Genomic DNA, 27578 nt, shown 5'->3' with positions numbered 1-27578 from the left:
CACCAGAAGACACGGTGCCCATTGTGACTTTTCTAATGAACACAGGACAGAGTCCACTGGTCCACTGGCACGTGAAGTCGACAGTGAACGTTTGTCACACTGACTGCACACACGCATTTGCCATACAGCTTTCAAAGAAAATTAGGCTTGAACCTTTGCTCCTATGTGTCTCCCTGTGCCTTCCTAAGAGCATGCGTTCTCCCACGCCACCCCGTCACCGTTGTCACGCCTCACAAAGCCCTCTACTGCCCAGGCACCGCGCAGATTCCCCTGAATGTTTCCAAAATGACTTTTACAGCTGTCTTTGCCCAAAATTGAATCCAGTGTGGATTAGGCATTGCGTTCAGTTAGGCCTTCCAGTCCCCTCAGCTGGGGTGGGACACACTTTACTCCCACCCCACCCGTTGTTTTTATTTTTAATTTTTAAATTTTTTTTAGGGATGTGCCAGGGATTGGACCCTGGGCCTCGTACATGGGAGGCAGACACTCAACCACTGAGCTACATCCCCTCTAGCCCTCCATTTTTATGACGCTGATATTTTGAAGAGACCTGGCCAAATGTCTGTTGAATGTCCTGCATTCCAGATTCAGCTAACTATGGCAAATTTTACTTAATTTCATACTTAGGGGGAAACTGCAAGGATAGGAGCCAGAGCTGCTGCGTAGCCCGGCTGCCCAGACTGAGCCGGGCTAACGTCCGCCGCCTCTGTGCTGCTGCCTCCGTCTCTCTTTTCTGTACCGCTTGAGTAGGCTGCAGGCATCCTGCCCCTTCACACCCAAGAACTTGAGGCTGGGTCTCAACGAGGACATTGTCCTATATGAGCCATGTACAAGTCTCAAAGTCAGGAAATTTAATGTTGCTCTCATTCTGTGACCTAAGTCATCGTTAATACTCAGCTTTTGCCTGTGGTCCCAGTAACCCCCTGTAGGGCTCCTTTCCCCCAGCTCCCATCCAGGAGTGCCCACTGCATCTCGTGACCTCAGAAGGGCGCCCGTGCCGGCCTCCCTCTCCCGTCCCACCCTCGGGGCCCCTCGCTCTTCTCAGCCCTGACAGCAGACCCCCCGTCCTCCCTGCTGTGGCGCTGACTCAGGCACTGCTCCCGTCCCTGGACCCTGCGGCCCTGCCAGCAGCCTGCCGTTGCCTCGTTCTCCTTTGCAGCAAATCTCAAAGGAGTTGCCTGTAATGTTTCCTCTCCACCCTCCTCTGTCCCCTCCCAGCAGGCTTTGACCACATCACCATCCATTCAGGGATGGGTCCAAGGCTGACCTCCCTTGACCCTGAGTGGCACAGACCCTCCACTGCCGTCTCCATCTGCTTCCAGGGCTGCCCTCCCTCCCTGGCTTGCGCTGGGTGCCCCAGCCGAGCAGGTAAAGGGGTGGGAGCATCTCCCCTCACGGGTGGTGCCTCCCCACCTGCCTAGAAGCCCCCACTGGGGGTTTAGCTCGGTGGGTGGGGCGTGGAGCCGGGGAGCCCAGCTCTTGCTTCAGTCGACCCCCTGCAGAAGCGTCTGCCTGTTCCGGTTCCCGAGCCCGGGCCTTGATTTCTTTTTATTTATATTTTTCTGGCATCTTGAGTTGAAAGTTTATTTCATTCATTTCCAACCTTTCTCATTTTCTAATCAGTGCATTTAAAGCAAATTTCTGCCTTGGTGTTTAGTATTTTGAAAACATCCCACAGATTAGGATGCAGTGCTTTCATTGTCTAAGTATCCTTTAATTTTCATTGTTTGTTTCTTCAAAAGATGAATGATCTGGAAGTAGGTTTTAAAATTTCCAGTTAGGTAGGGGTTTCTTTCTCTTTTTTAAAAAAGCTTTCTATTGATTTCTGTTCTTAACACGTTGGGTCAGTGAAGATGGTCTGTATGAAAGACCGATCTTTTACTTTCTTGGGATTTCCATGGATCTCTTATGTGACCAATTAAAAATCGTTCCATGTTCATTTGGAAAGAACGTCCAGCCTCCAGTTGGAGCCGTGCTGCGCGTGTGAATTAGATTACGCTAGTTCGCTGCGGTTCAGGTTTGGGGAGACCTGTGTAGGCCTCTCCCCCTTGACTGGACCTGCCAGATCTCCTCAGAGTGCACTCAGTATTGGCTTTAATACTTCATAGTTTTGTTTAGGTACCTACAAATTTATATCTGTCCCATCTTCATGAGTGGTTTGTTTTCTTGTTAGAAGTATCCCTCTTTGTTTCTTTCAACTCTTGCCTTGAATTCTTTCTTACCTGATACATTACCACACCAGCTCTCTTCCTCTAGCTTCCTGGTATATTTTCCTTGCATATAATTGTAACCAGTTCTTTTTCCTACTAAGAAATACATTTCTATTACTGGCATGATTTCCATTATTATAAATGTAATGTGAATATTGACTTTGGTCAGATGGTAGCTCAAGGTGTTATGGTAAGTGGTAAAAAATAACTTGAAACCCAGTTGTTTCACCTATGTTTTGTTGAAAATAGATACTATTTGAGAGAGGTGATGGTTTGGAGCTCTACACCCCAGAAAAAGATGTTCTTAAGTGTAGTTGCTTCCTGTGGGTGTGAGTCCTGGGAAACGTGCCCTTTGGGTGGGGTGACTTCAGGTGAGGCGTGACCCGCTTCAGGCAGGACAGGTCTGAATCCTGTTACTGGAGGCCTGTAGGGAAGGCCATGGAGAGAGCCCGAGGGAGCGGCCGGAGCCGGAGGCCAGTGGAACGCAGGCGAGGAGGGAGCGGCCGGGAGAGGCTGCCGTGTGCCCGGGACCAGGGCTGCGGCCGGGAGAGGCTGCCGTGTGCCCGCCGCGCGGCAGAGGAGCCGGGACGAGGGAGCGGCCGGGAGAGGCTGCCGTGTGCCCGCCGCGCGGCAGAGGAGCCGGGACCAGGGCTGCGGCCGGCCCTGGGCACCCGGCTTCGGGAGGAAGGCATCGCCCAGGGACACCTCGGTTTGGACTTCGAGCTTCAAAACCATGAGCAAATAAATTCCCACTGTTTAAGCCAAGCCATTGCCTGGTATTTGCTTTAGCAACGAGGAAACTAAAACGAGAGCGTGTGAAGGCACTGAGTGGTCTGCGTTTCTCTTCCCTTTGGCTTTGGCTCAGCTGGGGAAGAATAAACTGGTGCGCTGGGCTCACGCTCCTTTCGGCTCCTGTAGCTTGTCGTAGCCTTGATTCCAAGAGGACTCTGCGAGAATCTGGATGGAACCATAACTGAGCTCCACTGCTGGCAGAGTATTCAGAATAAAGAAGGCTGCCAGGGATGGCCTCATCGTTGTGCAGAATTGTTGAGAAAATCTTACAAAGTACTGTCTTATGTCTGAGAAGTGATCATTTTCTGATTTTTCGATTTACATCCTAAAAGGTAAATTTTAGCTTGCCAAATAAAGGTGAATAATTTATATTTGGGTATCAGGATATAAGGAATTATCAAAATGTGGTTCATCCTTAGTTGTACCTTTTGATCCTATAACCTTTTTAAGTCTGGGAAGTAAATTAAAAGATACTTATAAGCAAATACAGCTTCTGAGCCTCAGTAGGTATCAGCACATGGCAGATTGCTTGGCATGGGATGCCCTTAAAGTGTGGATTGATGGAATGACTTGTGCCTAAACTGTTCTAGACCATGTAAAAAGGGGACCTGTGGCAGCAGAGTACTTACACCTCCCCTTCTGGATGTGAATTAAATATAACCCAGTACAACTCAGCAATAAAAGGACAACCCAATTGGGAAGCGGACTTGGCCCAGTGGTTAGGGCGTCCGTCTACCACATGGGAGGTCCGCGGTTCAAACCCCGGGCCTCCTTGACCCGTGTGGAGCTGGCCCATACGCAGTGCTGATGCGCGCAAGGAGTACCGTGCCGTGCCACATAGGGGTGTCCCCTGCGTAGGGGAGCCCCACGTGCAAGGAGTGCGCCCCGTAAGGAGAGCCGCCCAGCGCGAAAGAAAGTGCAGCTTGCCCAGGAATGGTGCCGCCCACACTTCCCGTGCCGCTGAGGACAACAGAAGCGGACAAAGAAACAAGACGCAGCAAATAGACACAAGAGAACAGACAACCGGGGGAGGGGGGGGAATTAAACAAAATAAATAAATCTTTAAAAAAAAAAAAAGGACAACCCAATTAAAAAATGGGCAAAGGACTTGAATAGACATTTCTCCAAAGAGGATATAAAAATGTCTAAAAAGCTCATGAAAAGATGCCCAACATCATTAGTTATTAGGGAAATGCAAATCAGAATTACAATGAGATACCATTTCAAACCAGCTAGAATGGCTATAATAAAAAACAGATAATAACAAGTGTTGACGAGGATGTGAAGAAACTGGAACTGTTGTGCACTACCAGTGGGAGTGTAAAATGGTGCAGCTGCTGTGGAAAACAGTTTGGTGGGTTCCTCAAAACATTAAACATAGAATTACTTATGACCTGAAAATGCTGCTTTTAGGAATATATCCCCAAAGCATTGAAAACAGGGACCCAAACAGATCCTCATACACCAGTGTTCGTAGTGGTGTAAGTCACAACAGCCAAAAGGTGAAAATAACCCAAGTATCTGTCAGCAGATGATGGATAAACAAAATATGGTTGAGAAGTGGACTTGGCTTAATGGATAGAGCGTCCGCCTACCACATGGGAGGTCCAGCGTTCAAACTCCGGGCCTCCTCGACCCGTGTGGAGCTGGCCCATGCACAGTGCTGATGCACTCAAGGAGTGCTGTGCCACGCAGGGGTGTCTCCTGCGAAGGGAGCCCCACACACAAGGAGTGCCCCCCATAAGGAGAGTTGCCCAGTGCGAAATAAAGTGCAGCCTGCCCAGGAATGGCGCCGCCCATACAGAGAGCTGACACAGCAAGATGATGCAACAACAACAAAAAAGAGACACAGATTCCCAGTGCCGCTGAGAAGGATACAAGTGGACACAGAAGAACACACAGTGAATGAACACAGAGAGCAGACAATTGGGGGGGGGGGAGGGCCGTGGGGAAAGGGAGAGAAATAAAAATAAATCTTAAAAAAAAAAGTGGTACATACTTGTAGTGGAGTATTATACAGCCATGAAGAGAAATGTTCTGTTGCTTGCCACACCGGGGATGAACCTTGGAAACATCCAGCCGAGTTACGCAAGCCAGACACGAGCACACAGACCGCATGGTTCCATTCATGTGGAGTACATAGGCAGGCAGGGTCAGAGAGACAGGGAGTAGAGGGGGGCGGGGTGTGGCGCTCCTGCTCCAGGGCACGGAGCTGGGTTCTGGGTGATGAAAAGGTCTGGCAGTGGTGATAATGGCAGCACAACACGGCAGTAATTACGGCCACTGAGCTGTATACTTAAAAATGGCTGGAATGGCAGATTTTAAGTTACATATGTTTTATCACAATAAAAAAATACATCTAAACTTAGATTTAATTGTGTAAGAATACTGACTGTACTTTAAAAGAAACTCATGGGCATTTTCAAATATGCACAGAAACGGTCTCTGAAGCTGAGCCCCGAGTCCCTGCCGTCAGCTTCAGCCGTGATTGTGACTTGTCTGTCCCACCTCCTAAAGGCGTGAATTTAAAGCAGCTCCATTGATTCGTGAATGCATCTCCACGGAGAAGAAGGGCTGTCCCACAGCATAACCGTACCACGTTCATTCCCAGTTAAAAGTGGAACTCCCCCTCGATACCCGCCTTACACTTAGGTTTCTCCATTTGGCTCACAAATGTCTTTTTACAGGGATCCAAAACTTGCACTTGTTTGGTAGCTCTAAATATCTTCTAATGTATAATAGTTCTCCCTTTTGTCCCATTTATTTATTGAAGAAACTACATTGTTTGTCCCGTAGGATTTCCCACATTCCACACTCTAGGTTTGCATTTCCATGGTAGTGTTCGGCTTGATCTTGTTTTCTAGAAGCTGGTGACCTGGAGCCTTGGCGAGATTCAGATTCGCTTTTTGGCAAGACTGTGCGTCGAGTGGGGCTCAGGGCATCACGGGGCTCCCTTTTTGAAAGGTTAACACCGACCTCTGGGCTGGGGGGTTTCCCCAACCCAGCTGTTAAAACTGAGGCCTTTTTAAAACCACATAAACATGGTTGCTTTTTTTTTTTTTAATGTTTTCAGCAATTTGAGAATTTACTGGAAAAACTAAAACATTTGAAAACATGTAATGTGTATTTGCTGTTTGAGAAAGCATTGGGATCTTTGTTTTTGTCACCTCTGCCCCCGTTTCCGGGTGTGCCATCGTTTTGCCAGTGAGGGGCACTGTGGCATTCTGAGGTATTTTACAGGCTTTTAATTTCGGCTTTTGTTACGTTGAAGGGAGCAGCTTCTTAGACTGGAATGTCTGAATTCAGTATGTTAATGATCATTTTTTGGCTTTAGGAATTTGAGAGTGTATTCTGTGGTAAAACTGGCCGAAGGCTAAAGCTGACCAGACCAGACTCTTTGGTGGCGTGTCCTGCACAGGAGAGTCTACAGAGCAGCCCAGCCATGGACATCAAGTGACTTGACTGGACGGTGCTGAGGCCGCAGCGGCGCCGTCGCGACCCACAGCCCCCAGTGCGTCCCGGCCGCTCTGCAGGCTCACCCAGGGTGACATTGCTTCAGCGGACGGGGCTCCAGGAGGGACTCTGGCAGCACATTTTGTAAAGTATTTATCTAGAGCAAAGTATGTGTCCATTAGTGTCCCCTCAGACCATTTGGGGATGCAGCCATCTTGACAACAATTAGTAAGTAATTTTCCAATTATCTGTCTGATTCCATCATGTTTTCTTAACATGATAACTTAAAAAATTAACATCCTTTGTAATTTGTTTACTTTTTACTTATTTTATTTACATTTTAAACATGCCCTCTTAGCAATTGGACCAAGTTAAATTGTTCTTAACTAAAAGTAGTTTGGAAATTTTATTTAATTGCAGTTTTATCACTCCCCCGTGTAACCATTTGCAGTCCTGTGGTACTGTGTTGCAAAATGCAGTACTATTTTAAACTTTTTTTGCTAGAAATTTCGAGAGACTTCCTTTAAAGCTACTTTGTCCATAAATGAAATATTGTCACAATAGATTACTTAAATGCCCACATTTTCATATTGAGTCATTGCTTTATGTGTAATAAACAGTAGTGTTTGGAACTGAGGTTTTCAAATGAGTGGCTTTATTTATAACAACAGATAATACCAGTAAACTTTAGTGCAACACAAAGTCACCTTCAATAAATACTGCTCCCCAGCCGTAGCTGTGAGTGTGGACGCAGAAAGGGCAGGCCCGCCTGAGCTCAGAGCAGAGGGCCCTGGGCGGTCAGCGCGTCCTCACCCGCGCCAGGCGCTCACCTGGGGGATGCTCTTTCATGGGGTTGCTCTGCAGGCTACACGGGGCTGTGCGAGCAGCTGCTCCACACTTGATCGCGCGCAGGTGCCCACGCTGACCACGCCCACACCGCCGCCTCGAGGCTGGGCATGCCCCACAGGGGACCTGCGCGCGAGGGGCGGTATTTCAGGTGAGCGGCCGCAGCAGTGCGTGGAGACACAGGACGCGTGTGGCTGACAGCTGGTGACGGACCCACTCGACACAAGTCCAGTCGCTGCCGTGGAAGATAGGGACAGGCCGGGAGGCGCTGCCCCTGGAGAGCAGGCGGCGTCCGCGCCCTCGTGGAGCCTTGCCTGCCCCAGGGCTGCGCACCAGGGGCCCCCGCGTTGGCTTCCTGGGCTGCGGTCACGAGCGCCGGGCACCGGATTTCTCCCCGGCCCCTCCTAGCACGGCACCCTGGCAGGCCGCTGTGTCGCAGATCCCGGGCGTCCCCTGGGCACCGGGCGCACCGGGAATGCCGGGGTCGCCGGGGAGCCCGGGGTCACCGTGGGCACCGTCCCGGCCGTCCTTGCTGGTGCCTGGCACGCCCTGGGGGCCTGGAAGCAGAGGCAGAGGCGCAGGTGAGTCGGTGCGCGGTGTGGCCCCGCGTGCTCCACTCAGAAGGGACCCAGGGCAGGCCGAGCCTGAGTGGGCAAGAGTGCCGGCTGCAGAGGGGCGCACGGCCGCGGGCAGGGGTCGGGGGCTCGTCCTCAGGACCCCTGAGGTCGGCGGAGGTGGCCTTGGCAGCCGCTGGGCTGAGGGTGGGCCGGGGGCCGGGCAGGGGCACTGGGGCGGCTTTGGCGCGCGAGGTGGGCCCGCAGTGGCCGGCAGGGCTTGGCGGGGGCTGAGCAGCAGCGAGAGGAGGGGCAGGGGCTGCGGGGGCTGGGTGGACGGGGTCCCGAAGGCCTTGGTGGCGTCGTGGCAGGAGGCCGTTACCAACAGGAGCCTCACGGCGGCCCTGGACCAACCCGGGCGCTCGTCACTAGCGCCCTTGGAGGTCAGCTAGGGGCCACCAGGCCGAGGGGTGCTGCGGGCGGGCAGCTGGGGGACGCAGAGGCCTCGGGGAAGGGGCGTGGGAAGGGCCAGCCTCCGTGACAGGCCTTTACAGCAGGCAGCAGAGCCTCTAAACGCCCACTGCCCGTGCGGGGCGTCACGCGAGAATTCAGATTTTAGCTGAAACAGATCCTAAATCCTGGTTTTTAGTTAAACAGAATTGAAAAGACTGGAGGATTTGCTTATTGATGCAGCTTTTTACCTTCCACAGTGTTTCTAGAAACAGCTCCTCATCTTGCCTCTAAGAATGGTCTGCCCGGAGGAAAAAGCACTTCCTTTTTAGAAAATGAGACTTACCTGGAGCCCTGTATAAAGTTACAAAATCTTGGAAAAGGTGCCAAGAAAACAAGAGCGTGTTGAGACGGAGCCTCGTACCTTGGAGCCCTTGATCGCCGTCAGGTCCGTCCAGACCCTCGCCGGCCGCGCCTTTGTCCCCTCGGTCACCCTGGCTTCCTGTCACAGTGATGAACATGAACGTGATGCGCTCGCACGGCCCCGCCCTGCGTGAAGGCCGCCGGCGGCAGCGCGCGCCACGGGCAGCAGGCTCCACGCCCACAGCGAGCGCGTCCCCCCTGCTTGCTTTTTAGGGGGTGTCGGGATTGAGCCCCGGCCTCATACGCGGGCAGCAGGCGCTCCGCACAGAGCCACACCCGCTCCCTCGGTGTAAAAGCTTTTCCTCGATGCAAAGCACGTTTAGGAAAGTCCACGTATCCTCGGTGCGGGCGACTCGGGGCTTTAACCAGCAGAACCGCCCACGCAGCCGCAGCCAGTCGCCACTTCCCTGACTTCGGATGTAGTGTGTCCATTTTGATGGTATTTTAGTTTTGTTCAAAATATTTATACTTATTTAACAGTTGAATATTTACCTATTTTTCATATTTTCAGTATGGTTTTTGACCCAGGAATTATCAAAGACTGTTTTAAAATGTCCCTCTAATTGTGATTTTCAAATCTTCTGTTACCTTGTTTTTACCTGCGTGTCCCTAAAGCCTGAGTGGCGCGTTAAAGCCATCCGCTGTGACGGCGACTTCTCTGTATGCACCAAAGCTGTGGTGTAGACGCATGCAAGTGGCTCTGGAATCGGGTTCCTAGTAATTGAACCTTCAAGCAATGCAGTGACACCATGAGGCAAAGAACAGCCTGTCTTGCCTGATGTTTGCCTAGTGAAGCAAGGCCAGCTTCCCCTTCAGTCCATTTCCTGACCGCGGGTCATTCAGGGGTTAAACACGGACTGCGTGTGGGCAGTGGCGCCGTGCGGCCTCCAGTGGCACCGGCCTTGACCGTGGAGGCGCGGTTCTTCCCCGCGTGGCCGGCCGCAGCATGGGGCTTCTGCTCGGGTGCCACAGCTGGCTCGGCTGTGCCAGCGCGGGGCCTGTCCCGCTGCCGAGGCGCTCGCCGGAGTCGGCCTTGCGCAGCCCCGGGGCAGCCTTTGCTCGCTTTAATCAATGTTGTCAGAGCTTGGGCTGAGGCCCCGTCAGGGTGGTTAGTGCTGCTTCTGAACTGGAGTTCCAGAGTGTTGAAGGAATCAGGTCCCTACTTGAAGGACATCGCCTTTGGCCTTTTGTTGGAAGATAGCTGTCCCTCAGGTGACGTCATCACATAGTGGGCCTGGGGAAGGCTAGAACCTGAGGAAATCTTGACAAAATGTCAAGCTATTAACTGGGGACTGTAGCAGTTTGATATGATTATGAATTCCAAAAATAGATACTGGATTATGTTTGTAAACTGGTCTATACCTCTGCATGATTAAATTATGATGAGGGTTTTGATTAGGCCACATCATTAGGGCGTTGAGTCCCCACCTCTTGGTGGGTGGGACTCACAGATAAAGGGCAAAGGACAGAGCTGAAGGTTTTTTGAGGTTGGAGTTTGATGCTGAAGCCTTAAGCTGGAGTCCCGGGAAGTAAGTTCACAGAGGAAAGAGAAGCCAGCGCCAGGAAGAGAGGAACACTGAACCCAGGAAGAAGCAAGACCCTGGAAGAGAGGAACCCAGGAAGCCTGAACCCTCGCAGACGTCGGCAGCCATCTTGCTCCAACACGTGCAAATAGACTTTGGGGAAGGAAGTAACTTCTGCTTTATGACCTGGGCTCTGTAAGCTCCTACCCCAAATAAATATCCTTTTTAAAGACCAACAGATTTCTGGTATTTTGCATCAGCATCCCTCTGGCTGACTACTACAAGGACAGATACTGTGTATGGAAAAACAGGATGAATTTTACGTTTTCCTTCTAGTGTTAAGATTCTTCAATCTCCAAATACCTTTAAAAAAAAAAGTGTGCTGCTAATTTGAAATACTTTTTACCTGTAAAGTCTTTAAATGAAGAAAGGAATTCATGGAATTATGCTTCCCTTAGAAACTTTTTCTTGATTTTTCAAGAGCAGGAAACTATTTGGTCATAACATTGCGTCGTGTTTTCTGGAGCCAAGCCTTAAACGGCTGTTTCGGGCCATGAGGCCGGCTGGCGGTGCAGGCAGGCTTTGTGGCGGTGGATGGAGAAGCTGGGGTTTAGCGGCCATTTGGAAAATGGTGGTGGCCACCAGGTCACACATGTAACCTGTGCGTCCCGATGCCCTGCCCCCGTTTATCTGGGGCCCTTATAATTCCATTTTGGAATCAATAAATCAATGGCTAGCATTAGTGACTTTCAGTTCTTCTAAGTTGAAGCTTTTGTAGTTCTTAAAATACAAAGTCCTTGAAAGAGAAAGATTTTTGAATGTTGTATTTTTGTCCTTTACAAAAGAAATGATCATATACTGCCAGTTCTCCTTCAAGGTCTGACCTAATAATAGTTACAAACGAGCTCCTGTTTAGTCATTCTTCACATTTTTTTCCACCATCCCCTCTTCCCCCAAATGTTCTGATAATATTTGAGAAAAACATTGTATTATCTGCAAACTTCCTAGTATCTGCCAGATTGACACGGAACGTGGCAGGACCCAGCCTTGAAGGAGCTCGTGGCGGGAAACCCGACTGTTCCTGCGGTTCCAGGAGTAGCTGAGCTTTTTTGAGCATTTCTCATGAATGTGCTAGATGAGCCGAGTGGACGATAGGACCGGGGCCCAGGCTGGCATCGAGGCCAGCTGCTTGGACCCCGGGGACAGCTGTGCCTGGTCAAGGCCAGAAAACCGATTTGTGTTTCGGGGACTTAGCCTGATTTCCCTGGAATTATCTTTCCTCCCGTAATCTCCAGAGGAAACCAGGTGTGCGGGGTCCCACCACGTGGGGGACCCCAGGGGCCCTGCTGCGGTTGGCGACGGCTGCCCGCAGCAGCACTCATGGGAGGTCCCTGCACTCACCTCTGGGTCCAGGGTCTCCCAGCTCTCCAGTGGGGCCGCGATATCCAGGAGGCCCCCGGGCACCAGGGTGGCCGATGGAACCCGGGAGGCCAGGGGGCCCCGGGGGCCCGGCTGGACCAGGCCGGCCGATGGAGCTGGGCGCTAGAGGCTTCCGCAGGTGAGCCGCCAGCTGGGCAATTTGTTCTTTTGGAAAACAAAGACGTGAACATTTACCTCCAAGGGGATGAGCAGAAGGCCCAAACACGTCTGTCCCCTTGGTTGAAAACGCTTTGACTGCTTTGGAGGAGTAGCACGTGGGTTTGGGTTTCCTCAGGGCACCATCGAACAAACCACGCGGCAAACTGGCGGGGCTCGCGCCCTGGCGCCACGCAGAGCGGCCCGAGCACCGGGGTCCTCACTATTTCATTCAGCAAGTGTTTGGGACATCGATTGTGGCGGGCCCGGGACGGACCCTGGGAGCTGAGCTGCGCCAGGGGGACGGGGGCACCGGGCCCGCTCGGGAGGGGCGGGGGTGAGGCGTGTCCCACTGTGTCCCTCTGCCGAGGGCGGCCAGAGCGGGTGGGCTTCGGGCTTCGCGCCCGCAGTCACTCACCGCTGACCAGTCCCCCACACAGCTCCCTGATGCGCTGCTCGCTGGCTTCTGCGCCCTGCAATCCACCAAGCAGAGGCCATCAGCGCCTGGGGCTGCCAGCACCCCTCAAAGCCCACTGGGTCTAAACCAAGTAACGGACGGTTTAGCCACCGAATGACCCAACCCCGTGGAAAGCAGCAGCACTGACCGGAACTCCTGGTTTTCCGGTGATGCCGGGGACACCTTGCGCTCCTTGGAGGCCCACGGGGCCCGGGGGGCCGGGGACGCCCTCCACGCCGCTGGTGCCGTTGGGGCCGGGGACGCCTTTGGGGCCGAGCTCACCTCTGCTGCCGGACTAGAGGGGAGCGGGGTGGGTCGGCGCAGGCCACCTCCCGCCCCCGCCCCGGCCCCGCCCCGGCCTCAGCCCCTCTCCTGCCTGGCTGCACAGGCTGGCGTGCCCCCCCCGGGTGGACAGGGCCACCGGGGGCTGCTGCAGCCTTGTCCGGTGACACCGCGGACACTCACCTCTCCTTTCGGCCCGACAGGCCCGCGGGGACCCTGCAGAAGGAAGCGGAGCTCGTCACGTGGTTGCTGTGGGGGTGGCCTCAGCCGGCAGGGACCACCAGCCCGCTGCCCGCTGCCCCGAGTCCTGAGCTACCTGCTGGTTCCTGCCTCACTGGGGCTCCCCCGAGTGCAGCGGGAGCTTCCTGACACACGCCTCCGGCTTCCAGTCCTTCCCCACCGGCAGGCCAGGCCTGCCAATCCCGCTGTCTGTTCCCCCTCCGTCCTCAGGTGAGGCCCGGGGCACCCTCCTCCCTGCCCTGCGTGGCTCTGCCCCCCCGCCGGCCGCGGCCCCAGCCCCCGGCGCCAGGCTGAGCCCCCCCGAGCCGAAGGCAGGAGCGGAGCTGCGGAAGTCGCTGGAGCAGAGCAACGGTTCTCCGCTCGGGGCTGACACATCCGAGTAACTTGGGGGTGCAGGCGGGGCCTCGAATTTCCAGGGTCCCCTTTGTCGAGGTTGTCTAAGAATCCACTCATCTTTTTTTTAAAAGTACCCTGAGATTATCTGGGCTTGCGAGAGGCTGAGATACCTGGGGCTGCACTGCGCTATCTCACCCCGACACCGAGGAGAGTGTCCACTGCAGCATTAAAAACCCCGGCCCCTCAACGGCCAGAAAGACCTTTTTCCACCAAACCCTGGGCCTCCATTTCAGCGAAGAGCCTGTCAAGCCAGCCGACTGTTTTACTTACCCCGGGCCTCAACTCTCAGAAGCCTGGTTTCCTTTAGTGAAAACTCAACTGTGCGTAATTCATGCCGAGGGGCCCCTGGCCGTGCCTTTTAGCAGCAGCATCCCCCCGAGAGGAAGTGAGGGGCTGCCAGCGGGCAGAGCCTCGCCTCCTGCCAGGCCTGGCCATTGGCCTCAGGACAGGGGCCGAGGCCACTGCACAGGCCCAGCGTGGTGTTTGTTTCTAGGAGGTACCAGGGATTGAACCCGGGACCTTGTTCGTGGGAAGCAGGCGCTCAACCACCGAGCTCCGCCTCTGCGGCCGACCCGCAACGCCCTGCGGTCTGTGTCTTGCCTGGCGCTGCGGCCGCCCCACCCGAGCGCAGATGCCGCCGCTCGCGGGCTCGCCCCGTCGCACTCACCGGTTCTCCTTTATCCCCAGGAAGACCGTCGGCGCCCGCAAGGCCCTGCAACGACACCCAAGGTGAAGAGCGTGGCGTGAGCGCCACTGGGGAGCTGGTGGCAGCCCGTCCCCGCACTGCCCGGCCTGGGCCTGGACTCGCCCTTCGGCCGCTCCTGAGGCTGTGCAGCGCCACGCGGCAGCGCGGGCCGCGAGCCGTGGAGGCACGGCAGAAGGCCGCTGGGTGGCACCAGGAGGCTTTCTTAGATTGTTCCAGCTCCTTCCCCGAGACCACAAGGCCCTGGTGCTACCCGGAGGTCAGAAGGACTAAGGGGACAGCCACTGCAGGCCCCGCGCCGGCCTGCCCAGGGCAAGTGCTGTCGGGAAAGCGGCGCCTTTGTAAAGGCGCTTCTGCAGAACCAGCCTCGGCCCTCGAGCCTTACAAAGCCGGTTCCCCCCGGCCGCTCGGCGGCTTCTGGAAACACCCAGAGCAGAGCTGGGCAGAGGGGCGGGCAGAGGCCCGGCCAGGCTGAACCGCCCCCACGCTCGGCCTTGACGGGCCCCTCGGCGCGCTCACCTGGTCTCCCTTGGGGCCTGCGGCGCCTCCCGGGCCCTGTGGGCAGAGGGGAGCGGTGAGGAGAGGCCACGCGCCCCGCAGCCCCGGCCCTGCGAGGCGGCCCCTGCGCCGGGCGCACCCCGCCCCGCCCCACGCCTCGGCTTCCCCTGGGCGGCCTCGGCCCTGCCTGTGGCCCTCTGGTGCCCCCAGCTGTGTGCCCCGAGGTGGACGCTTAGTTTTTGAGGCTGCTCCTGCGGGAGGAGACTGGGGCAGGCTGCGGCACGCTGGGCCCCCCCTGAGCTCCCCCGAGTGGAGGAGCACTCAGTAAACAGCACGAGGAGAACCCCAAAGGGAGCGAGGCGGTAGCCTGCCTGTGAGGAGGAAGCCAGGCCGCGGTGGCGGGCAGGGAGCGGGCCAGAGGCAGGGAGCGGGCCAGGGCCAGGGAGAGGGCCAAAGGCAGGGAGCGGGCCCGGGGCAGGGAGCGGGCCCGGGGCAGGGAGCGGGCCAGGGCCAGGGAGAGGGCCCGGGGCAGGGAGCGGGCCAGGGCCAGGGAGAGGGCAGGGCCAGGGAGAGGGCCAGGGGCAGGGAGAGGGCCAGAGGCAGGGAGAGGGCCAGGGGCAGGGAGAGGGCCCGGGGCAGGGAGAGGGCCAGGGCCAGGGAGAGGGCCCGGGGCAGGGAGAGGGCCCGGGCCAGGGAGAGGGCCCGGGGCAGGGAGAGGGCCCGGGGCAGGGAGAGGGCCCGGGGCAGGGAGAGGGACCGGGGCAGGGAGAGGGCCCGGGCCAGGGAGAGGGCCCGGGGCAGGGAGAGGGACCGGGGCAGGGAGAGGGCCCGGGCCAGGGAGAGGGCCCGGGCCAGGGAGAGGGCCCGGGGCAGGGAGAGGGCCAGGGCCAGGGAGAGGGCCCGGGGCAGGGAGAGGGCCCGGGGCAGGGAGAGGGCCCGGGACAGGGAGAGGGCCCGGGGCAGGGAGAGGGTCCGGGGCAGGGAGAGGGCCAGGGCCAGGGAGAGGGCCCGGGGCAGGGAGAGGGCCCGGGGCAGGGAGCGGGCCCGGGGCAGGGAGAGGGCCCGGGGCAGGGAGAGGGCCCGGGGCAGGGAGAGGGCCAGGGCCAGGGAGAGGGCCCGGGGCAGGGAGAGGGACCGGGGCAGGGAGAGGGCCCGGGGCAGGGAGAGGGACCGGGGCAGGGAGAGGGCAGGGGCAGGGAGAGGGCCAGGGCCAGGGAGAGGGCCCGGGGCAGGGAGAGGGCCCGGGGCAGGGAGCGGGCCAGGGCCAGGGAGAGGGCAGGGGCAGGGCTGCCCACTGGCCTTTGTCTCCAGAGCTCCCCACTGCCTCGGACGCCAGTCCCGACCCCTGGGTTTCCAGGCTGGAGGCTAAGAAGGGCCACTGTCCTCCCCAGCAGCCGTTTCCAACCCCCCCACACACACCCACGGTGGCTCCTGGAAGGCAGGGAGGGGTCCGCGGCCAAGGCAGGGGCAGGGCCGGGCCCCTCGTCCCGGCTGCCCACCCCACTGGCTGGCCCTGGCTTCCCTGCCTCGATGGCATCGCAGGTGTGAAGGGAGACCCCTGCCCGCCCCACCGGCTCTTCCGAGACAGGCGGGAAGTTGCCTCCAGATGAAGAGTTGGGACGGCTGCGGTGCTCGAGGACCAGGGTTTCCCAAGTCGGGTTAAAGTGACGGGAGCCTCCCCAGACCCTCCCCAGACCCCGCCGGGCTGGGCCCCGAGCCCCCTCCCGGGACGCCACTCACCCGGTCGCCCGAGTCGCCCCGCAGGCCCTGGGGTCCCGGCAGGCCGGGGTCCCCCGCGCTGCCCTTCCGGCCCTGCAGACAGAGGCCCAGGCCTGAGCACCCCGTGGGGACCCCCAGGGCAGGCCCCCCGGACCGCCCAGGCCTCAGCCCTCGCCCCCACGACCCACCTGGAAGCCGCGGATCCCGGGGGCCCCGGGAGGGCCTTGTGGGCCAAGCGCCCCCTGAAAGACCAAGGGGAGGTGAGCGGGGGGGCTGGGGCCGCCGCGCCGCTGTCAACAGGCGCAGCGCCCCCCTCGGGGCCACCGGCCTCAGAGCCGCCCCTCCTGGGCGCAGGCCGGCAGCCCGGCCGGGTGCCCGCACCTCCTCGCCCCTCCCTGCCCGGGCAGAACGCCAGCCGCACCCCGCGCCAGGGAGCACCCCACTCACCGCCGAGCCCCTGTGGCCGGCCTCGCCGCGCTCCCCGGGCACGCCGGCGTCTCCCTGCACGTGGGGGAAGGGGGGGTGAGGGACGGCCTGGGGGTGGGAGGGTGGGGCTCCCGCGTGATGCACAGCAGGGGCCAGGGGCCAGTCGGGCTGGGGTACTTACAGGGACACCGGGTTCTCCCGAGGGGCCGGCCTCACCCAGCTCTCCGACTCTGCCCTGTGGAGGGAGGGAGGGAGGGCTGTGTCCACTGCGTCCCCTCTGCCACCAGGTCCCCTCTGCGTCCCGGGTCCTCCCACCCCAGGGAAAGAAGCCACAAACCGGTTCTCCTTTCTCGCCTTTGGATCCTGCTCGTCCGGGCAGCCCCTGCAGGGTCAGAGGTCGCAGCTGCCCGATGTGTGGGCGCGGGGAAGGGGGGGCATGCAGGGAAGGGGGGTGCAGAGTGGGGGAGCCCGCAGGGAAGGGGGGTGCAGAGTGGGGGGGCACGTGGGCACAGGGCCGGGGACAGCATGTGTCTCAGCGCATGGGCCCTGCCCCTCCAGCTGCTGGTGTGGAGCCCCTCAGGGACCCCCAGGAGAGGGCCCAGAGCAGCCAGGTGGCGTGTGACACGGCACGTCCGTACGCAACAGGCTCCCAGCAGCACCCCTGGGCGCCAGGCCTGACGAGCTCCAGCCCTGGCAGGGCCGCAGGAGCCAGGCCATGTTGGTCCACCTGCTCATCGTGCAGCCGGACCCCGGCTCCCTCCATGGCACTCACCGGCAGCCCGTTGGGGCCCTTCTCTCCAGGGGCGCCGTGGTGACCAGCGTCTCCCTGCAGGGACAAGCAATGGCCGGGGGCCGGGGGTTAGGGGCCGGGGGCCGGGGGCAGGGGGCCGGGCCTCCAGCAGGACTCCTCCCTAGCCCCCAGGACCCCCCTGCCGGTACTGACCTTCTGGCCGTCGAGTCCCGGCACTCCGTCCCGGCCGTCCTTGCCTGGCATGCCCTGGGGGCGAGGGGGCGTGAGGCTCCAAGCAGGGGGCCCGCCCGCCCCTTCCCCTGCAGCCCTGTCCTCACCGGCGCCCTCCAGGACCCCCCCCCCCAGCCGCCAGACCCTGACGGCCTGGGGGCTTGCCTGGGGTCTCACGGGACGAGGTGGCACCCGTAGAGGCCAGCAGGCATGGGTGCACCCCGGGGGGCGAGGGCTGACCCTCCCTAGGCGCCTGCCGTGTGGCTGAGCTGGGCGCACGCGTGCCGGGCTGCGCTTACCGGCTCCCCACCCTGCCCGGCTCCTCCAGGGACTCCTTTGGGACCAGACCTGCCCTGAAAGACACAAGCGACGAAAGGAGCCCAAGCTGGGGCGTGGGCGGCCGGGCGCCTCCGCCGTGGGCCACAGGGTTGTGCTGCTGAGAGCGCGCCGGAGGGACTGCGCCCTGTGGACGGCGCAGCGCTCTGCAACGGCTCTGCGGACGCGCCTCTCAGCCAAGAGGGCTTGGGAGAGAAAAGGGGGCCCCCAGGGAGGTGTCCACGGCAGGGGCGTCCACAGTGGAAGCGTCCACGCGGAGGTGCCCATGCGCAGGTAGCCACGGCAGGGGCGTCCACGTGGAGGCAGCCATACGGAGGCAGCCACAGCGGGGCAGTCTGTCTCGTGGGACGCTGGACCGTCTCGGGGCTGCACGCGTGTGCGCTGCTCGACCCAGGGCCGTTCCTCCGACGCCCTTGCCAGGCGCCCCGGGCCGATGGCCAGGCGCACAGACGGGGGCAGGGGCTCCTTGGGCAAGGAGGGTGCGGGGGCCTCGGGGCCAGGCCCTCACTAGGGCTCGCCCCACCCCCACTCCCAGGACAGGGCCGGGTGACCCCCCAACACCTTTCAGGAACGAGGCCAAGCTCCTCTGCCAAGGGGTCCCGAGAACTGAGCCCCTCCACTTACGAGGTCTCCCTTGGGGCCGCGGACCCCCTCCAGGCCCCTCTCGCCTCGGTCGCCCTGGAGGAAGCAAGGGCACAGGAGGCGTCAGCAGCACCAGGAGCTGGGACAGCAGAACTGGGGGCGGGGGGGGGCAGGGCCAGCTGGGGGGGCAGGGCCAGCCTGGGGGGTGGGGGCAGGGCCAGCTGGGGGGGCAGGGCCAGCCTGGGGGGTGGGGGCAGGGCCAGCTGGGGGGGCAGGACTAGCTGGGGGGGCAGGGCCAGCCTGGGGGGTGGGGGCAGAGCCAGCTGGGGGGGGCAGGGCCAGCTGGGGGGGCAGGGCCAGCCTGGGGGGGCAGGGCCAGCCTGGGGGTCAGGGGCAGGGCCGGCTGGGGGGTGCTCACTGGGTGGAGTCAGCCCAGGGGGGTGCATCCTCTGGGGAGAATGAGGGAAAGGGGCAGAGAACTGGGCATGCCCGGGGCCGCCGCCCCCCTACGTGGGGGACACATACCGCTTTCCCGGGTGCCCCTGGGATGCCAGGGGGTCCTCGGAACCCGATGGGACCCTGTGGAGAGGAGGGGGCGCCTGGGCCTCTTGTCGGCAGCCGGCATCTCCCCGGGGCCCCACCCCCCAGCAGGCCCGCCCCCCACGAACAGCTGCTTCCCTCTGACCCCCGCCCGGTGGGCCCCAACCCCTTCCCCCCGCCCCGGCAGTCATCAAGGCCTCCATCGAGCCCACCCCTCAGCCCCACTTCCCTTTGGCCTAAGCCACAAAAGCTGCCACAGAGTCCCGGGGGGACGTCCATGTCCAGCCCTCCCCCCTCGACACATGGACAGGGGCCCAGAGGGGCAGGCACAGCCCGGGCCACCAGTCACCCGTGTCCTCACGCTCGGGCCAGCACCAGCGGTGGGGGGGGCGCCCGGGCTGAAGGCTGGGGGTGGGCAGGCTCTGGGCGCCCCCGGGGTGGGGGCAGACTTACCCGGTCTCCAGGGGGCCCGAGCGGCCCCGGCAGTCCTCGCAACCCCCGAGGGCCCTGTAGGAGACAGCGGGAGATGCCGCCGGGGTGCCATGGCCCCGATCTGGGAGCCCCGGGGGCCTGGCTCTGGGGCCCCCTCGGGACAGGCACCCACCCCTCCTTGCTGCCCGGCCCCTGCCTGGTCTCACCTGCAGCCCCACGGAGCCTGGGATGCCGGCAGGCCCGGGGGGGCCGGGGTTGCCCTGCAGGGAGGAGAGAGAGGGGGACAAGGTTGAGGGCCAGGCGCCTCCCCCCCCCCGCCCTGCCCGTGGCCTCCCTGGCCAGTGCATGGACGCAGCCGGGCCCGAAGCCCACCCCCCACAGGTGCTGGGCGGACCCGTCCACGCGGTGCGGTCGCAGGAGGCTGGAGGCCCGGGGGTGGGGGTCCGTCCAGAGGTCTGGAGACCCTGTGCAATCCCCCAGCCCTGACTGGCCGAGCCCGTCCAGGGGACGCGCAGCAGGCGTCCCAGTGGCCGAGCCCCTTGGCTGCGCCGGCCAGGCCACTGCCCCAGTTCCTGGGCAGCGCCGCCTTACCTTCTCCCCGTCCTTGCCAGGCTCTCCCTGCTCCCCTCTGTAGCCGCTGGGTCCCTGAAAGCCACAGGCCGCCTCGCGTCACCCCAGGCCCCTGGGCCTGCCCCCCCACCTCGGCCGTGCCTGCTTCAACCCCACACAGGTCAGGACAGCAGGCCTGGCCCGGGGGAAACTGAGGCCAAGAGACGGTGGGACCTGCCTGAGGGCCCCCCACAGTCCAGGAGTGGGCAGGGGGGCAGTGCAGGAGGAAGAAAGATAGGGTGGGGAGGGGGAGGCAGGGTAGGGCAGGGGAACGCATGGTGGGGGAGGGGCTGGGCTGGGACACTAGCCAACCCCCCCCCCCCCACCTTTCAGACCCTCACGGCCGGGTTCTGGCCCAGCCACACCTGTCCCCAGTGTGTCACCAAGGAGGGGACAGAACCAGGGCCCTGAAAGGAGGGGGTAGCCCCTTTTCCTGTGGATCCATCGGTCCCCCAGCCCCTCTGGGGCCGCCGCCCCCTCACCTTGAACCCTGGCATTCCTGGGGGGCCCGGGGGGCCCGGGGGGCAAATGGCTGGACACTGTTGGGAAACAGAGGGTGGTCAGACCCCCAACCAGACCCCCCAAGCTGAGGTCAGTGCCCAGAGCTCCCGCGGGCGGCTCTGTCCACGTGCCCGGCCTCTGGCGAGCCCCGACGACCCCGATCTCGCCGGCCGCGGGCCCTGAGCAGCCCCTTGGCCATGGAGGCTGTGCTCTGCAAGGCGCCTCGACCCGTGAAGCAGCCCCTGGGTTCTCGGGGGGCTCCACTCAGCCCAGAGGGGCCTGCTGCTCCCAGAGGGGCCGCCCGGGCTGGAGGCAAGGAGCTCTCTAGACCATTCCGCAGTACACTCTCAGGCACAGTGCGGGCACTCAGGGCCCCTTCGACAGGCGCCAAGCCCCCGCGTGGCCCGTGAGCAGGAGGAGGAGAGCGGGCGCCTGCCCAGCGCTGCTTTCCTCTTCTCCACGGCGACAGGGAGCCCGGCTGCAGGCTGGGTGTCCTGTTGTGCTGGAATGTGCTGCCAGCGCCAGCCATACATGGCCACCAAGCATGCGACATGCTCACGCAGTGGAGACGCTGGGCCTGGGCTGGGTGCTAATGTCACTGTGTCACCGCAGCGGCTCTGTGTGGCAGGTGGCCTCGTGGGGGACAGCGCAGCTCAGGCTGAGAGCCCCCCACCCGCTCCTCCAGGCACTGGGTGACCACCTGCTCCGAGCCCGCCCTCCTGGGGGTCCAGAGCACACCCCCTCCAGACGGGGCCCCTGAGGCGCTGGAATCAGGCTTGACTCTCCCGCCCCAGCCCTTCCATGGACGGCGCGGTGCCCACCTGAACGTCAGCAGCACCGTCTGGAAGGACCCCCGGGTGTCCCTGGAACGCAGAGAACGTCGATGGACGCCTCCCTCCCCTCAGACCACAACCCTTGCCCCCCACGGGGACAGGCTCTGGGCCTCCTCCCCAAGTGGCAGTGCTGTCCTGGGGGCAGGAGGACCGCCGTGGCCTGAGCCCTGACCGTCCCCCAGTCACTGACCCGGCTGTGCTGCCCCTGCCTCGTGTGGCTGGGAACATCCACACAGGGCTCGGAGCCGGGTCGGGGGGCCCGGGAGCCAGGGCTGGGGGCCGGGGCTGGGGGGCCGGGGGGGCAGGGGACAGGGCCAGGGAGCCAGGGCTGGGGGCTGGGGCTGGGGGGCCAGGGGCCAGGGGCCAGGGGCCAGGGCCGGGGAGCCGGGTCGGGGAGCCCGGAGCCAGGGCTGGGGGCCGGGGCTGGGGGCCGGGGCTGGGGGACTGGGAGCCAGGGCTGGGGGCCGGAGCTGGGAGGCTGGGGGGGCAGGGGACAGGGCCGGGGGGCCAGGTCAGGGGGCCGGAGAGCTGGGGCTGAGGGGCCAGGAGACAGGGCCGGGGGGCCAGGAGCCCCGCCCAGCACCACGGTCCGGGTAGGGCCTGCCCTGGCAGCCCTGAGAAACCCTGGCGTTCCTCCGTCCAGTACTTACAGGGGGTCCGGGGGGTCCTGGGGGGCCTGGGAGGCCTGGAAGTCCAGAGGGGCCCTGGAAGGGGGTTATGGCTCAGGTGGAGCAGGACCAGCCCCCCTCCCCAGGTGACCCCCTCGCCCAGGCTGGGCCCCTTAGGGGGGGATGCACCCAGCCCCCTCAGCCTCCCAGCCCCCCCCCCCCCCGGGCCAGGTCTCCCTGCGCCAGCCAGGGCTTTGGCCAAAGAGGAGGGGGAGGGGAAAAGGGAGGTGAGGAAGGGGGAGAAAGAAGGGGGGAGAGGGGAGAGGGAAGTAAGAGAAAGGGGAAGGGGAGGGAAGAAGGGGACAGGGGGAGGGGGGAGAGAGAGAGGGGAGGGGAGAGAGAGGGAGGGGAAGGGGTAGAGAGGAGGGGGAGGGGGAGAGAGGGAGGGGGGAGAGGAAAAAGGGGAGGGGAGGGAAGAAGGGGGGAGAAGGGGGAGGAGGCAGCTCCTGCCGTGCCCTGGGGGCAGGTAGTCTAAGCCCAGCCTTGCCCTGGTGGGGGCTCGTGGGGGGCAGCCACTCACCGGGGGGCCCCGGAGGCCGAGTCCACCTGGGAGCCCGCTCACTCCTGCCTCTCCCTGGCGGGGGGTAAAGACGAGGGATTGGGGGGTGCGGCATCTGCACCCGAAGACCTGCCGAGGCTCCCAGGGGTTCTGTCCCCCAGGACCACTGCCCACAGGAGCCCACCCCCCGTGGGTGTGGGGGCAGCTCTGGGTCACCAGGCTGCTTGTCGAGGGGCCCCGGGGTCGCTGTACTCACGGGGGGTCCGGGCAGCCCCTTGCCCTGCGGAGCCAAGCAGAGGACGTCACCTCTCCGGAACTCGAGGCGTCGCCCCCCCGCCCCCCCCCAAGAAGGTGGTATGGGTGGGTCCCGGGGGAAAGCGCCTCAGGGGGTGTCTGGCCCAGGGGACCCCCTACCCGGGAAGAGAAGACACCGCCCGGAGCGGGGACCGCGCCAGGACATGCACGAGGGTGAGGGGCCCCAGGTCCTGGGGCGCACCCTGCCCTGGAGGGACCCCGCAGCCCCCCAAAGCCCCATACTCACCCCAAGCCCGGGAGGCCCTGGGGGTCCCAGACTTCCCTGCAGGCGGAAACGGGGCATCAGGTGGGGGCTGCGTGCGAAGCCCCTCCCGGCCTCTTGAGGTCCCCAGATCCCAGGCTCCCCTGTGAGGCGCGGGGGCTCCATCCCAGGCTCGGACCGAGCAGAGGGAGGGTACCCTCCTGGAACGGGGCCGGGGGGCCCCGCCTCCAGCCAGCCCGACCAGGTGGGCGGCCTCGAGCCCGCCCTGAGCCCCCCTGCCCGCCTTCTCCTCACGCCAGCCCAGTCTTCCGGGCTGCTCTCGGGGTGCCAGCACTGCGGCTCGTGGCCGGAGGGTCCTGGGCGGGCACTCACCCGTTCTCCAGGTGCGCCCTTGGGTCCAGGGGGTCCGTCGGGCCCAGTCAGACCCTGTGAAGGGGGCGGGGGGGGCGTTGGGTCGTCCACTGCGGGGAGGAGGCAGGCGGGGGCTCCCCCTTAGCTGCTGTGAGTCCAGAGGGGCGGTGGCCACTCTCTGGCTCCCCCCCGCTCCCCCCTCGGCCCCTGCAGTTGTTGGCCTGAGGCGCCCAGAGGCTGGGGGTGCAAGGGGCAGGCGGTGGGGAGCCGGCCACGGCCATGACCCCACTCTCGGGCTCAAGACCAAGGCCACGCATGGCCCCGGGGCACAGAAGGCGGCCAGCAGGCGGGAGGCAGGGGGGCTGGGGTAGGGGGTAGGGGACTGGGGCAGGGAGCTGGGGTGCAGGGGGCTGGGGTGGGGTGCAGGGGGCTGGAGTGGGGGCCTGGGGAGGGGGGCAGGGGCCGGGGCCAGGGCCGGGGGCGGGCTAGGGGGCCCCAGCCTCGCTGGGGGGTGGCGCCAACCCCCGCAGGCCTGGCTGGCGGCCCAGGGCCCCGTGCCCGGCGCGTCCCGCTCGAGCAGGCCCGGCTGGGGGCGGCTGGGAGGCGCCGCGCAGGGGCGGGTACTCACGTCCACTCCGGGCAGCCCCGGCGGCCCCGGCCTCCCCCGGCTTTCCCGGCTTCCCTGGGGCCCCTTTTTGTCCCTGGGCAGGAGGAAAGGGCAGGGGCGTGAGGGCATGAGGGCCAGGTCCGGCCTTTGCCCTCACCAGGGCGGGCGGTGTTCTCCAGTCCCGGCGCCCGGCACCCTGAGGCGGGCCCCACCCCAGGAACCCCACTCCTGCCCCCAACCCCGCCCCACACCCCAGCTGGCTCGCCCCGTCTTTGGTAAGGGCCGTGGATGTCCCCCTGGCCACTTCCACCTCCCAGCTGAGGGCCAGCAGGTCCCTCCGAGGGACCCCCGGGGGTCCAGACAGGACCCTCTGACCCTGGGGCCAAAGGGGGCGCGGGGTGCAGGGGCCGGTGGGGTCCCTGCCCTAGCTCTGACCCCTGGGCTGGGCTGCACCGTCCCCTCCCACTGGGGCACAGGTCCAAGGCCAGCGTCCAAGCCCGAGCGCTGCCCCCAGCCCCAGGCCTGTCCCCCGCCCTTGGGGCCGCCCCAGGGCCCAGCGTGCAGGACGGGCGTCAGTGACCCGCTGTCCCCTGGCGCCCCCTCCTCCGCAGACTGGAGCGGGCGGGGCCACTCACCGGGGCTCCGGGCAGGCCTGGAGGACCAGCTTCTCCCTGTAGAGGGAGACACCCCAGGGGCTCAGTGCACCCCCAAAACCCACCCCGGGGGGCGGGGCTGGGCCTGGCCAGGGAGCGTTCTGGGCTGGGGGCCGAGGCAGGGGCGAGGGGCCGTGAACTGGGCAGGGGCTCCCAGTTCTGCTCGGGGCCTCCGGCTACGTCGGGTCGGGGCAGTAGCCCCCGAAGACCCCAGGAGGGCCGGGAAGGACCCCCAGGGCCCCGACCCATCCCAGCTGAAGAGGAAGCTCGGAGGCCAGGCCTGGAAGGGACGCCTGCCCGGAGGGCGAGCGCAGGGGCTGGGCAGGCTGGCGGGAGGTGCCCACAGGGCAGGTCCAACGTGGCAGCCGGGGGGGGGGGGTGGCGCAGAGCAGGGCATGGGGCCTCGGGGGGCTCTCCACATTCCTCCGTTGAGGCCCCCAGAGAAGCAAGACCAGTGAGGGAGGCCTTGCAGGGAGCCCTGCCTCTCATGGGGAGGGGTTGGGGGGTCTTGCTCCCCAGAAGGTGCCTTTCTGGAGGCCACGTGCCCCAAGCCCCTCCAAGGTGGACTCTAGGACCAGTGAGACCCGCAGCCTCCACCCGGCCAGGGGGGCGCACCCCCCAAGCCCAGGGCCCAGGCCCCCCGAAGGCGGGGCCTCCGCAGCCATGGCCTGGCTGCCCGCGGGGGAACAAGGGATGCTTTGTCCTCCCCGCCCCGCCTGCCTCAAGGTGGGCTTCGGTTTCCTCTCCAGCGGGCTGGGGCTCAGGACAGCGGGGGCGAAGCTAGACCCCTGGAGCCCGTGCCCCCCCAAACTCACGTCGATGCCGTCCTTGCCCGGCGTGCCGGGTGGCCCCTGGGGGCCAGGGGGCCCCCGCGGTCCCATTTTCTAAAAGGAGAAGCGCGTCGTTAGGCGCCTCCACCGCCCCGCGCAGGTCCCCGACGGAGCAGAAGCTTCCCCTTCCTGGGCCCGCCCCCCTGCACCCCGGAGCCCCAGCCGCACTTTGTCGCTCAAGGGGCCGGGGGGTGTACCCGGCCGGCTGGGTCCCCATGATCAAAGGTGCCCCCATGCGTCCCCGCCAGGCCCAGCCCCGAGGTCCGCCCGGGAGGCGGGCGGGGGTCGCCCCGGGCTGCGCCCGCCGCCGGCCGACCCCGAGCCCCCGCCGGCCTCACCTGCGCCTCGGGCCCGGCCAGGAGCTGCCCGAGCAGCAGCAGGGCCAGCGCGGGCACGGCCATGGCTGCTCCTGCTGGCGCGCTCTGCGCGGGGCCCGCGGTGCGGCGGGGCTCCAGGCGCGGGGGGCGGGCCGAGGGCCGCGGGCCCCCGCCCCCGCCGCCGCACAAGCCCCCCATTCAGCTGCGGCCCCCCGGGGCCCGCCGGGCGGCGGGGGCAGGTGAGGGCCCGGCGGCCAGTCCTTGGCAGTCTCCGCGCTGAAGCTGTCGCGGCTGGCGGCCACACAGAGGCACCTTTCAGCGGCGAAGAAAGCCGCTCTTTGCTCCCCGCTCCTCGCCAGGAGGGGCTGGGGGAGGGGGCGGCCCCCACACCAACGGCCACGGGGCCGCCCTCGTCAGGGCTGTGGGTGTCTCCAGCACCTCCCCAGGGAGAGGGGGCCTCACCACCCCTCCCCCGACAGGTCTCCGGGCAGCACGCGGGCCCTGCCCCAGCCAGGATGTGCCCCCGGCCTGGCTACACCAGGTGAGGGGACACCCGGGCCTGCCTGTCCCCGCCAGCCACTGCGGCAGTGAAGCAGTGACCCGGGGGGACGGGCTGCCCCTCTCCTCCGGCCTTGGGCACTTCGGGAGCCGCCAGCTCTGCGCTACCTGCACCTCCCCTTAGGGTGGGGGGCACGAGGGCAGGGCAGGTGCAGCGCCTGGGGGGCACCCTGGGGCCTCGGGGGTATCCAGGCATCGGAGGGGCTGACCGGGCGGCCTGACACCTGGCGAAATGCGCCCGGGGGGCTGATGGGGCGCTGGCCAGCCCCGCTCCTGCAGGCGGGGGCTGTGGCTTTTGTGAATTAACAGGGCAGGGAAAGAAGAGGCGCCGGGAGCACAGCTCAGCTACCAGCCTGCGGCCCGGCTGCCGCAGGAAGCTGCAAGCTCCCGTTCCCTCAAGAAGCACCGAGGAACCAGCTGAAAGGGCCAGAACCAAGGCTCTCAGAACCCTGGAAACAGTCAAGGATCTTCAGCAACCGAGCGAACGCTGAATCCAGGAAAAGGCGTCTTAAAAGCAGTGGTGCCTCTTACCAGGGCCTTAGAACTCTGATTTGCTGTGGAGCTGACCACAAAAAAGCCCCCACCAGGCTTGCTTTTTGCTGCTTGCCAGCGCTCAGCCCACTGGGAACATTCTACCTCCATAGAAATAATGCAAACAACATCAATGAGAATTCACATTTTTTTCATGCTATGTATCTTTGAAATCTGGACAGTACAGGCCTGGGCTGTTTGCCAATGTGCTTCACCTCAAGGCGTCATGTCCTGGAGCTACGGAAGGAAGCTGGCTCCAGAACTCTTGGAAATAACCTAACACTCCTGCTATCGTGTAGGGCTGACTGGAAACAGATATGGATTCTTTTTAAAAGATTAATCTTGTTTCAAGCATCGGAGGAATTAAGTTGACTTCAGTGGAATGATCATAGGTTGAATTCCGCAAATAAAAGTCTATTAACTTGTAACACGCTACACCTAATAAAAATACTCTTCACGCTGTAAAAAGACAAACCAGCAGGCCTGCTGCTGGTGCTGACGAGCAACCCCTCCCCTTTCCAGTGAGCGGCACCCAGGCTCCCCCGTGTGACACGGGAGGAGGCAGAGCACACCTTACTTGCCAACTGGCGTGTTTGTCTGTCTGTCCCAACATGGCTGTGGCTCGGCGCTACCTGAAGGACGGACCCAAGGCGCTTGCGTCTGATTCATTGACTCCAGAGCTCGTTCGGGGAAAAGCGTCCGGCAT

The 27578-nt window shown here is 63.1% G+C and overlaps 2 protein-coding genes across 2 annotated transcripts in view; one reads left to right on the top strand and one right to left on the bottom strand.

Moving 5' to 3' along the window:
- Positions 1-7091, top strand: part of TCFL5 (transcription factor like 5) — a 14334-nt gene extending 7243 nt beyond the window's left edge. The window contains exon 6 of the mRNA XM_004483988.2: positions 6337-7091. Within this exon, the coding sequence (XP_004484045.2) occupies positions 6337-6459 (123 nt within the window). The 3' untranslated portion in view covers positions 6460-7091. The remainder of the gene's footprint in view (positions 1-6336) is intronic.
- Positions 7089-27578, bottom strand: COL9A3 (collagen type IX alpha 3 chain). Its single transcript, XM_058287387.1, has 33 exons — positions 27505-27578; positions 25805-26074; positions 25452-25520; positions 24619-24654; positions 24005-24077; positions 23398-23451; positions 23050-23085; positions 22765-22788; positions 22530-22583; positions 21992-22045; positions 21330-21371; positions 20490-20546; positions 19990-20043; positions 19605-19658; positions 19420-19473; positions 18952-19005; positions 18469-18522; positions 17808-17861; positions 17491-17544; positions 17320-17373; positions 16885-16929; positions 16729-16782; positions 16569-16622; positions 16310-16363; positions 16143-16214; positions 14424-14459; positions 13869-13913; positions 12749-12781; positions 12432-12578; positions 12245-12299; positions 11653-11835; positions 8730-8807; positions 7089-7858 (listed from the first exon to the last, which is right to left on the bottom strand). Exons 1-33 carry the CDS (start codon positions 27576-27578, stop codon positions 7668-7670), a joined length of 2322 nt encoding a protein of 773 aa, XP_058143370.1. The 3' UTR covers positions 7089-7667.

This window comes from Dasypus novemcinctus, chromosome 24, assembly GCF_030445035.2.
Source record: "Dasypus novemcinctus isolate mDasNov1 chromosome 24, mDasNov1.1.hap2, whole genome shotgun sequence".
Classification (NCBI taxonomy): Eukaryota; Metazoa; Chordata; class Mammalia; order Cingulata; family Dasypodidae; genus Dasypus; species Dasypus novemcinctus.
This window is presented reverse-complemented; position numbering and strand designations above follow the sequence as displayed.